General features: G+C 27.5%; 1 protein-coding gene across 1 annotated transcript in view; it reads left to right on the top strand.

Moving 5' to 3' along the window:
• Positions 1 to 12236, top strand: part of LOC107449819 (uncharacterized) — a 156536-nt gene extending 144300 nt beyond the window's left edge. The window contains exons 13-14 of the mRNA XM_021144720.4: positions 6959 to 7070; positions 9684 to 12236. Of these exons, the coding sequence (XP_021000379.3) occupies positions 6959 to 7070; positions 9684 to 9793 (222 nt within the window). The 3' untranslated portion in view covers positions 9794 to 12236. The remainder of the gene's footprint in view (positions 1 to 6958; positions 7071 to 9683) is intronic.
• The last annotated feature ends 610 nt before the right edge of the window (positions 12237 to 12846 follow it).

Raw genomic sequence — 12846 nt, 5'->3', positions numbered from 1 at the left:
TTTGAATAAAAATGTCCCGGAAGCATAAAAATTAATTGAATATTTTTGATTTTATGATGATGGAGCAAATTTCAGTGTCAAAATCGATATCTTCTATTTTCTAAAAGCAGATTGTTTAAGGAATTGATCAGTGCTAGATATTTGGCATTTTTTATTTTGTTGAAACTTCCAGTATATGATCTTTAAGAAAACTTACTAATCCTTATTGAGAGCTAAAACTGAATGTCCTTCTGATATTTAAAGGAAAACATTTAGATTTGGATATGGATATAAATTTTGTAAACCATGCAGTCGATGTTTATTTTATATTCCATTATTTAGAAATTTTTGACAAAAAAGTTTTTTTTAGATTTTAAAATTTACTTTATCTAACTGAAACACAAAAGTCTATATTTCAGTAAACACTTTCCTGTCCTTCTGTAGTACCTAAAAAGCAATATATGAGGTACGTGGACCTCAAAGATGTGAAAAGCTGAATTTTTGCGCAAATTTTGAAGATAATTTACTGCAATTGTCAAAAGTAAATAGACAAATTTCTGAAATAGAAAAATTTTAGAAGAGAAAAAAAATCTATTTACCGATCAAAGGTAGCTTATTTAACTTTTATGTAATGAGGCCTATTGTCGAACTCTTTGCTGAGAAGTTTAATAAGAAAACAATTAGAAGAAAAGAAGTTACTTTTACAGTTGTTGTTTATGCCAAATATGGTTACATGTCATTTGCTCTCTCACATGAGTAGAGTTTCAATCATCAGAAAAGAGAGGGTATAAATTTCAGATGAATGTTTTTCCGCTTGATTGATAAAAACCAATTTCAAGTCAACAGGGGCTAATAGTTCAAATGTTATAAACGGTATTCTACGTTTTAAAGTGCAGTTTTGTACTTATGTCTACTTTCATGTCTGACTGATTTTTCAATATAGACATGTAATGCATTGGATTTCACCTAATTTTTTGCGCTCAATCGAATCAGATTAAAACCATTTTGACAAGAATGGTAGTTCAGAAGCAATGTGGACTTTGCGTGTGAAAATTGTTTTTTGAATTTTACCCTTTTATATATAAGCTCCTTATAACTTTGAACCTTTAGAACAAAGTGAAATTTGTACCTTTGAAACAAAGTTGAACCTCTAAAACATCTTTGATTTTTAATTCATTGGTTTTGAATTTATTTACAATAGAAAAACTGTTTATATAGCAAAGCCAAACGTACGAATCGATATGATATGTACAAAGTATTGATATGATTTGATTTAATAAGTACGCATTTTGAATAAATAAGTACAAAGCTATAATTTATACGCTTAACTCTTATAGCTTTTGAACTATTAGTCAGATCCACTTGAGATTGTCTTTATTAGATTCATCATAAAAAATGCACCAAAAGAATATCTATGCTTTTTTAGTAAGAAATGTGTACGTTTTGCCCCTTTCTGAGCTCTTCTCCCTCAATTCAAGATGTCTACTTAACATATATGGTGTGAGGGAGATCAATCACTATCATCAAATATCAATTTTGTACTTAAGCCACAACTTTTAAAACGATTTCCAGCTTATTTTTTCCTAATTATTTAGTGAGCTAGTTAGGAAAGTACCTCAAAGTTTAGGATTGATTTGTGTAAATTTAATCGAGTCTCTAAATCACAATCGATTTTGTTTTTTCGATACTTGACGTTTTGTTTTAAACTAGCTTCATACTTGTTCACTTATGGTGAATGAAAGCAGTCAATGTCCTCGAACGTAAACAAAATTTTACTTTTTCACAAGCATAAGGTCAAGTCAAAACTACGTCAGACATATCTAGCTTTTCTTAAGTACACTGAAAAAATGATAATTCTGGATCTAATTACGATTTAACGTCGTTACTTTGGGTGACTCATCCATAAAAACCATTTTACTTTAACATCTATTTCTACCGTAAAAAATTATACAGTAAATTTTACAGTAATATTTATTTAATTAGAGTAGTTCAGTGATATTACTGTAATTATTGCTGTAAGAAATGCGATTTATGAGATTACAGTTTCGCAACATGCTCCGGTAAAAAGGATTTTGCGGTAAAAAACCCGGCACCCAGAGTGCCGGTACTTTTCACAGTAATTTGATCCGGAATGTTTTGCAGTGTAATTCAATACTCATTAGCATGTATTCATTGGAATACATATTTTTCCAATTCACTATTGGCACCAGCATTTTGACGATCAAAATCTATGAACGAAATCTTTTTTAGTAGAATGTTAAATGACCTCCTTTTACCTTCATATCAAGAATAAAGTAGTATAATAATTTAATCCCGAATAATTAGTGGGGAATCAGTAGAACATAAATTAAATGCTTATGTCGAGGATCAGCCTTAGTACAAGTGGTATTGCTATATAGAAATTGATTATTTTTAAAATATCAAATGACCTTTAGTTTTTGCCCTAAAGTATCAATAATTACAACTTTAAATAAATAATAATAAATTAAATGGATTTCTTTTGTAAAACAGTGTTCGAACAGAAGTATGGGCATTATTTTAAAAACACAATTAAGTAATTTAAATATTCAGGAACATAAACTATTTTTGTCATATGAAGTCAGTGTATTTAATTAATAATCTTAATGAATTTATATAGGCAAAATTTGAAGGTTCTTGTTTCATAAATATTAGAATACGAGGGTTGCTATTTATATTTCTGGCCTAATAATGAAAAAACAAACATGTAGGATTGAAATTGGTTTTATTGTTTTTCAAAATATTCTCCATGATGATCAATACACTTTTGCATGCGTTTGAACCAATTTTCAAAGCACTTTTTCCTGTCCGATTGAGGTAACTCCAAAACATGCGTTTTGAATGCATCAACCGCTTCTTCGGGGGTCGAAAATCGTTGTCCACGTAATTTATTTTTGATGTGTGGGAATAAGAAGTCATTGGGTGCCAAATCAGGGCTGTACGGTGGATAACCCATCAGTTCGATCTTTCGCTCCGTCAGAAATGCCTTTGTTTGAGTCGATGTTTGAGAGCTCGCATTGTCATGATGAAGAATGATTCGCCTGTTCTTCTGCTTTTTTCGAATTTCTCCGATGACTTCTGGCAAACAAATGGTCGTGTACCATTCAGAATTGACCGTCCTTCGTTTCTCTAACGCCACTGTTGCCACATGACCGTTAATGCCGAAGAAACAGGCAATCATTTGTTTCGATGTGCTTCTTCCTCGAACAACTTTTGTTTTTAGCGTTTGTCAGATTATGCGGGATCCAACGAGAACAAATTTTTTTTTTACGCTCAAATGTTCATGCAATATTTTATTGATGCTAGTCATACTAACGTCCAAAGACGCCTCTATCTAACGGTATGTCACATGACGATCTTGCTTTATCAGTTTACGCACAGCATCGATCTTTTCTGGCACAACAACGGATTTTGGACGACCTGCACGGGATTCGTCCTGGATCGAACATCGACCACGATTAAATTCGTTATACCAATTTTTTACAGTGCTGTAGGATGGCGCTTTATCGCTGAATAAAGAATTAAGTTCATCGAAGCACTCTTGTCTTGACAATCAGCGTCGAAAGTTATGAAAAATAATGGCACGAAAATGTTTACGATTCAATTCCATTTTTTGAAAGAGAAGAACTTTTCAATTTACTGTCAACAACACAAATGAAGCTATAATGGTAAATCGTCTGCTGAATTTATGTTTAAAAATATCAAACTTTCGATTAAAATTGTCTGCGGTCGCCTATCAACACTTACTGTTGCCAAGGCCAGAAATATAAATAGCAATCCTCTTAAATTTAATTAATTTATTTCACATTTATAAGAAATTTTGTTGCTAGTTATGGTTTTTATCAAGCACTAGAAAAACTGATTGATAACATAAAATTATGTAAAGTTTCTCTTTTATTATGGAATCATAATTTATTACCACTTCTTTTTACAATTATTCTTTTCATTTCTTTTAATATTTTTCGAATATTTCATTTCAACAACCTGCTAGAAATAGTTTCATCATCGAATTCTACGATAAAATTTCTTTGAAACAAAACTATTTTTTTGATAAGTGAAAATTTTTCTTCTTTTCGTCATTATTAAGATAGAATAAAACTTTGATCATGTAGCGAAAATAAAACAGTATCTTTTACTTTCATCTTTTTTTCCTATGAATTTTAAATTAGTTCATAGCCTTTTAAATGTAAAGATTTATTCTTTCATGCTTTCATAATATTCATTTTAATATTCATTTGCACCAGTTCTTGCATTCTGTTTTTAAAATTAATAGAAGATTTGCAGTGCTCACATACGGGTGAGAAATGAATAAATTTGAATTTCTTATTTCCTTCAAGATTAAATTATTTTTGTAAGAAATTTTTCACAAAAATAACAAACAATAATCCACTACATTGAAGGAATGTTAAAACTAATGTGTTAAAATATATAATTCAAAAAAATATATAATTTGTTACAATGTTGCAGTGAACATTTTTGTTACAAATATTACTAAAAATGTTTAAAAAAAAAGAAATAAATTATTTGAAATAGCGAAAAGGGTACATAAATATTCATAGAAATGATTTCTGCTTTAATATTTTTTGAAATGAAGTTTGAATAATATTCTTAATAATATACTTAATATTCTAAGAAATATTTAACACTAGAAAGACTGAAATACCTATAATGCCCAAAAGCAGTCAAAATGACTGCATTGCGAAAGAATAACTAATGCATTAGGAAATTTGTTTAAAATTACTTTTTAATATTTTTGATATTATTTTCATTTATATAACAAGTTAATAGTAAATATCAACAATAATTATAAAAGTCACAAAATTCTAAGAAATTGTGTCATTATATACGTACATCATTGTTTTTCTAATTGAAATTAAAAAGCAGTCAATATGACTTTCTTGGGTAATCTAGTGTAAATGAGTCATTTTATTTAATTACCAAAGAGCGATTGGCAACTGCTGCAGTATAGATATATTTAAAGTTGCACCTTGTGGAAAATTAGCGATTGTTTTGTCACCAATTGTGTTTATGCGCTGTGCCCAGTTAAATTATATGGTGCCAAAAATAAAACACAATAAAACAAAAATATGTAGGGTGGTTTAAGTTAAAATAGGCGGAAATTTTTAAGTTAAAATGGCGGAAATTCTAAGAAATTGCGTCATTATATACATCATTGCTTTTCCAATTGAAATTAAAAAGCAGTCAATATGACTTTCCTGGGTAATCTAGTGTAAATGAGTCATTTTATTTAATTACCAAAGAGCGATTGGCAACTGTTGCAGTATAAATATATTTAAAGTTGCACCTTGTAGAAAATTAGCTATTGTTTTGGCACCAATTGTGTTTATGCGCTGTGCCCAGTTAAATTATATGGTGCCAAAAATAAAACACAATAAAACAAAAATATGTAGGGTGGTTTAAGTTAAAATGGCGGAACTCAACGGCCCGTATTTCCGGTGTGTAGTATTGGGTTTCTGAAAATGCCTCCAATTACACACCTCTTCCACAAGTTCTGTAGACTTAACATTTTAAAAGTGAGTCTAAACTACTCTTTAGGCTACTTAAGTTTTGCAACCGGCATATTTTGATGCCCAAACTGTCAAATTAGGAAAATAGATTTTGGTGTTCAGAAAATAATGGTCGAAATGCTATAATTTATACGGACGTGTTTACCAAGGTGCTGAAAATTATTAAACCATTCCTTACATTATTTCCTTTAAATAATTCATTTAAGAAACTAAGCACTTGAAAGATTTTGCATGCTAATTCTAAATGAAAAATGATAATGTTGCTGCTTGATTTTGCATTTCTATGTAAATAAAAATAATTTGCACATGAATACTGGTTTCCGCATTTTCTTCGCACATATAAATCACATGATACAATCCAGTTACTTTTCATAAAATAATGGATTGCTTTTGTTGTCATCACAATGAAATTAATAAAAATTATAAAGTTAATGTTTTCTTGCAGCTTATTAATTCCTATTTTATTTAACAGTACAGTTTAGTTTGTTTTATTTTGAATAGATATATATTTAATAATTTTAATTTTTAAAAGTAAAATTTTTGTTTGTTCGTTACATTTAAGAGTAATTGCATAATAGCACTTTAAAAGGCAGAATTTTTTATGTAAATATTTAAGTACTATTTTATATCAATTAAATGGTAATAGTTATCTTATTTTTTTAATAAGTTTTATATTTTTAAGTAACTTTAGTTTACTGTGTCAAGTCAACAAATGCAGATAAAATTATGAATACAAAAAAAATATTTAAAAGTCGAAAGCAAATTGAATAAAAATTTAACTTTTCAGACTATTATTACAAATAATCTCATGTTTAACGAGTTTTTGTATCAACAAAAAAAGGAAATAATAATTTCGAAAAAAAAAGGATAATATTGATATGATTATTGGGAAAAATGATTACGTATAAATAGGACAGTCGCAACTCGAACCGAAGAAAACCGCTGAAATCACTTGGTTTTGTTTAATCACGTGGTTGTATTTGGCGTGTTGTTACAGCTCTTAAGCGTATTTATTTTTACACTGAATAAAATTTCGCATTTGATATAAATGGATACCTCCAATTGACTTCACGCATGTGTGTCATACCTGATTAGCTGCTCTATCAAGGCGTAAACAAATGCGCTGATTTACCGCCATTTGACGTCACTTTGCAGGCATCCTATTGTATCGTAATAACTCCAATTTTAGTATCGAACTGTTTCTTGAAACTAAACCTATGATACCAATTCTAGATTAATACAATAAATCAAGTTGTAATCTTAAAATCTTTAGGGTTGCGAAGCGATCGAGGTAGTAGGTGAGCGAATCGAGCTTGAAGCAAAGTCCCCTACTTTATACCAAAATGTTCACAAACGAGCCTTTTTGTTTTTAGTTTATTGAAATTCCTCTTATTCTGTGAATTTCATAAGTACAACTAAATTTTGATTTTAAGGTATACTGGAACAAAGATAAAACAGCACATTTGTCAGGAGTTCATGATACTTGCCGCAGAAGCATCGAACAGACATTCACTGAGAATCTGTCTTTTAACATATCATCAACAGGTAACATTTACTTACATTTGAAATCTGTTATCATTTATAAATATGCTACGATTAGGGGTAATCTACAATAGTTTTTAATCTTTTCAGCATTTCTAACGAATCTTAAACTCAGGAATTATTTCGTAAAAACATCGGAAATTTAGTTTTGAAGGTTAAAATATAAGTTTATTTCAGCAAAAATCATTTAATAGACAACCTAAGAAAAAATTATTTTGTACTGTTTTCATTAAAGTAAAGCTTCATTATATCAATATGTTCAATAAAATAAATGAAGTGTTTTTGTTCGTAAATATTAGCAGCAATTTACAAAAATTATGAAATGTAGCCAAGTTGAAAATAGTGATATCGAAACAAAACTATTTAGATAATTTCTGAAGCTGTATTTTGTTTTTCGCTAAGAATGCGAAAAAGAAAAAAAAATTACAATTGAAAAATAATTGCAAATATTTTCACTACTGCGACTGCAAGACGATTAGAATCAAATAAAGTATAGCTATTTTAATCTCTAAAGTAAAATATCCTAATGTTTATCTTTTGTTTTGCGACAATTAGCAAATTTTTATCACACATTATATAATCGCATTTTATTGTTAATTTAGCTAACTCATAACCAAAGCACTTAGGTAAAAGTTAATGAGCTTTTCGTTGCTTCCATAGAGCCAGATGCAGATTAACATATTCTAGTAGTTGTAACTATACTTTTTTTCTCAGTGTACTGGGGGATTAATAAATATTTAGAATTATATTTTTTATTACTTTTTATTCTATACATTACTTTAACCGAATGAACCTTCATAAAATAGTGTATTTGTAATAAGAACTTAGTTTCTACTATTGCTTAATTGATTATACATATTTTTTTTCACTTTCACTACTCAGACTTAGTTAAGAAAAAAATGCCGTTGGCGCAAAAATCACATAGACAGATTAAAAATAAAATTTTATAAATTTTTATTTTATTTTTTAGGATATTAAAAGTGAAGTGCATAACTTTTAATTTTAGGATAGAGGCACTCTTCCTAAAATAGATTCCCCCCCCCTTATTTAGCGATTTTCTGCTCTTTTTTTTTTTTTTTTTGGAGGGAGGGAGAGAAACTTACCGAGGAATAATCAATAATAATTGCATGTGCTTTTTCAGTACAGAAAATAAAACTAACTTCAATAATTGAGACGAAAAAAAATCAAAAAAATCTTTTGTACAATTTAAGGATTATTTGGATCATTACAAGTTATACAGAATTTAGTTTTTACAACATGAACCCACATGTGAATTTTGATGTTACATTATTTTTAGTTTTATAGATTACCTAAATTGCATTACATATAAATCACGTAATCCGCAATTGCAATTTCGAAACTTATCGGGTCAAATTTAACAAACTTTCCTCTTAATAATTACTTTTTTCATCGTTTTAGAATTAAATATTCACCAATACACGTGTTTCATTTCAATATTTCAGTTTTAATTGTTTTATAAAGAGCACATTAAAAAATAATCTTTTACCATGCAGCTGTTATGCTTTCTCCAGATTTAAAAAACCGATATTTGTCAGAAGTAGACGATAAAATATTTCTAATTGTACTTGTCCCACTTTAAATCATGAATAATCATTTTGAAATTAAAAAGTTCACGAATTAAATTTCAAGTAAATGGAACTAATTAAGTGTGGTCCAGCTAGTATCGAATCATCAACTGTTTTAAAAATTTTAATGACAAGTATATGTAAGAGTGTAAGAGATACTTATAGCGCTGCTCGTTATTTTTTCATAAGTCTTCATAATTTAGCATTCTTTTTTTGTAAAGTGCATTCATTAAACTGGAACTATGGTTCATTTAGAGAAAAAAATCTTTTTTTGTTATTTTAACTTCTTTAATATTAAAAGATTTTGTTAAAAAAAGTACACTATGTAATATATGAACCGTACAATGCAAAATTTATTAATTGTATAACTCAAATAAGTTAAAAATGTTATAATACAATTTTATTTTCAATAACTCTTATTATAATATAAATTTTAGAATTTGAAAAGCTCTAATAAAAATTAAGCCTTAACAGCATCAATGGTATGATTTGGTTTGCAAATTCCTATCACCAAAATGGTAAATTACACTACCATTAAATTACCCAATAGTATTTAAAATATTGGTCAAAAATTGTTTTGCCTTCCGTTTTTAAGAAAACTGCACTATCAGCAGTCACTACGTCATTTTTTACGCTTAAAACGTTTCTATCACGCAAAATTTAAAACTTGTGTGGAATGCCTTTATAATCAAATAATGTTGTAGTAATTACTTTACTTTTGAGCAAATAATGTTTTACTTTTTCCCGAGACAAAAATTTAAATATTGGAAATTAGAAAAAATATTTCAAAAATTCTAAAATTGTTTTCTTTAAAACAATGTTCTTTTCTTCACTAGTGTATATGAGCAACACAAATAACTTTATTTTCCTTGTATTCTACATCAATGGATTGCAAGTTGTGTCGCTTATTTCTCATTCACCAAATTAAAATATCTTTCTGTAAAATTATTTAGCATGAAATTTAATTGCACAAAAATGATGCAAGCATTTCAATACTTTATAGAAGTCGATATTTGTGGTTTTTTTTCAGGTATTTGTGACAGTCTTCTTAGCAGTCAACCTGTCTTAGTGACGTCATTATCGACTATGATGACGTGTCTTCTCGCAATTGCCATTATATTTTGTAGACCAATCAGGTGATAATTGCCTAGGAACGAAAATGATTTATGATTCGTCAGTGCCTGGATGGAAATAGATGAGATATTGAATCTTTGTGGACCAGGCCTACTCTCTAAAGATGCGTTAACTTGCATTCGTGATGTTCATTCTAGTCCGCTTTCTTACCAGTTGATTGCGAAGCCGTCCGTCATCCTCTGAGGAAGTATCAGTGTGATTTTAAGCGTTTAAATAACTAGTAAGGCATGCGCTATGCAGAATTAAGATAGCAATGGAGAACTAGTTGTGATTGTGTATATATAGAAAGTAGTGTATTAAGGTGAAAAACATTGATGAAGAATTGGCTATTTGGTAAAATATTTATAAAAAATAAAAATAAAAATTATATTCAAAATATATTTTTGTTTTTACCTTTTAGAATGAGTTTAGGTGTTACTTCATACAAATAATAAAATGATTATGAATTTACAAATGCAATTTGAAAATCCAACTAACATATATACTTACCGATTAAAAACCTAATTTTTTCAATCTGAATGAAACTTAGAAATTATTTTCAATAATTGTTTCATAATATAATAAGTAATAAATCAATAAAACTAGTTTGATCAAATCTATAAAAATAAAACTGCATATTTTATCAAACGTTTGTGCTAGAAAGCCTTAGATTCAAAATAATACCTGCAATGAATTTTATTTCTAAAACAATAGAAAATATGTTTATGAAACCAAATCAGCAGAAATTGTTTTAAAGTATTTTTTAAACTTTATTTAATGTAATTAATAAGTTTTTAAATCTTTTTTTGTGTAAGAATAGGATTTGGGTATTTAAACGAAAAAATTGTAAATTTTATGAGGATTTATCATATTTAAATTTTTCAGAGAAATATCGAGCAAATTTTATTTATGAAGAAAAAACAGAAATAATTCATCTACTTAATGATAATTTAATTTAAAGCAATTTTGAATATTTCAAATGATACGACAAACCTTATGATAAATAATTTTTTGCTGCCTCAATTTAGTATTATGTTTAAAAGTGTGAATAAAATTTGTTCATTATTTGAAAAACTCAAAAATTTCTGAAAAAGTCGTTCAACTAAAAAACTTGTTAATCATTCTTCAGATTTTTTTAAATTTTTTTTTATTTAAAATGAAATTTGTCTAAGAGTCAAAAAGTAAGACCTTAACAGAAAGAAAATAATTAAGTTCTGTTTTTTATACTTGAAGGAAAAATTACATAAAATGCAAAAGTTATTCTAACTTTAAGGCAAAAAATAAATAAGTAAAAACTGGTTAATTAATAAAGTAATAACTGTTTACCATTTAACCAGATTTAAAACTTGACAAACAATGCTTACGTTTTTTGGGAAGAAGTGCCGTAGAGGCGTTTTTATCCCTAATTGGATACCGTTCGATTTAATTTCAGCCATGAAAAATCTATTGTCATGAGTTTACTATTTATAATGTATTACGACTTTATCAAGCCCAGGTCATCGTCATCTTCAACAAGAAAACCGCGAAAAAATCTGTAGCTGAACATTATCAAAAGCTTTAAATACTAAAAAAATGTAGTTATTGTTTTTAATTTTGATTGGAAACTATATTTGGTGAAATATTTTTACCAAAAATTATAACATTTAATATTTTGTTAGGGAATGTACTTGTAAAGTCAGGCAGGTTCGGATTTATTTTTAATCTTTCGTAACTTAATCGTCCGTAATTAATGATGATGTTTTTTTATTATTATTTTTTACTCAAATACAAATACTATTTATATACTTATTATTTTTAACTCAAATAAATAAAATTTTATTGCTTTCTCAATCATTTGAAAGTAATTGCTATTTAAGTCAGATTGTAATAACTGCATATTATAAAAATTAAAAATTCAAACATATGTTTTTGCAACGAACGTATATTTATATAGTTTTTATTTACTCTCTTAAAAGATTTAATTGTTTTATTTTGAAACTTGCAGTAGGGTACAAGATTACACATTCATAAAAGGTTTTGAAATAATAATTTAACTTATTTTATATGGTACTTCATTAAATCTTTCTTTTTAATCAAGCATAACTGGTTTACGCAAAAGCGGACTAGATGACTCTACAGAGAAGGATTGAAATTCATCAAATATATTATTAAAAATGTTTCCTCGATAATTAAGTCTGTGTTAAAATAAATTATGAGATGTTAGTTGATTTGTCTTACTCTTTATTTGACTTTTGAAAATGCTCTAACATAAATATCTTGTTAAAGAGATTGTTCGAGAAATTTCAATACATAAATGTTATTTATTTACCGATTAGCAATCAGCAGTTCATTTTGGTGAAATGCATTGACTTGAGCCTCCTCTTGTATATATGTAAGCATCATACAAATATATTTTGTGGAATTTAAAAATTGAAGAATACAACTTATATTAATGTCAACTTAAGATGAAAATAAAGTGCTGAAAACTTGACTGGGTATGATTGTTTCTTTATTTTTCGATTTCACATTTTCTTCACGAACATGTCATTCATTGAAATATTTTATCCTGGTATATTAAGAAAGCAAAATTATTTTTTTGATTTAATAATTAAAAGTGAAAATATTATTTGATTTAACTACAGGTTTAATGAAGAGTGTTTTGAAAATATTTTAAACCTCAACCAAATCATATATGATTACGATATAATAATAGAAAATAGTAATTAAAATTGCGATATAAGAATCATAATGAAATCATGAATAAAAACATGAATAAAAATCAACAAGAAAATCATAAAAATATTATTTTTAGTTTTCTTCAAGAATTATTTAAATGAAAAGTGGGAAATTTGGACAATAAAGCTAGGTTTTCTAAAAATAAGGAGTTCTAATTTTAAAAAAGAGGAAAAAAAATACAAAGGCTTAAAAAAACTAGTCTTAACTATAATTTTTGATTAGGTATTTTTAGGAATGCTTGTTACACCATTTTTTTACATTTTATGAAATTTTTTTGATTTCAATACATACAAAAAGGACAAAAAGTAAAAAACAAAAAACACGAAGAAGGTTAAGAAAAACAATTTTAATTTAAGATTAATTAG

The sequence above is a fragment of the Parasteatoda tepidariorum genome, chromosome 8, assembly GCF_982258835.1.
Source record: "Parasteatoda tepidariorum strain Cologne lab strain chromosome 8, Ptep-v5.0, whole genome shotgun sequence".
In the NCBI taxonomy this organism is placed as follows: domain Eukaryota; kingdom Metazoa; phylum Arthropoda; class Arachnida; order Araneae; family Theridiidae; genus Parasteatoda; species Parasteatoda tepidariorum.
The sequence above is the reverse complement of the archived record's forward strand: the minus strand, read 5'-3'. Positions and strand labels throughout refer to the sequence as shown.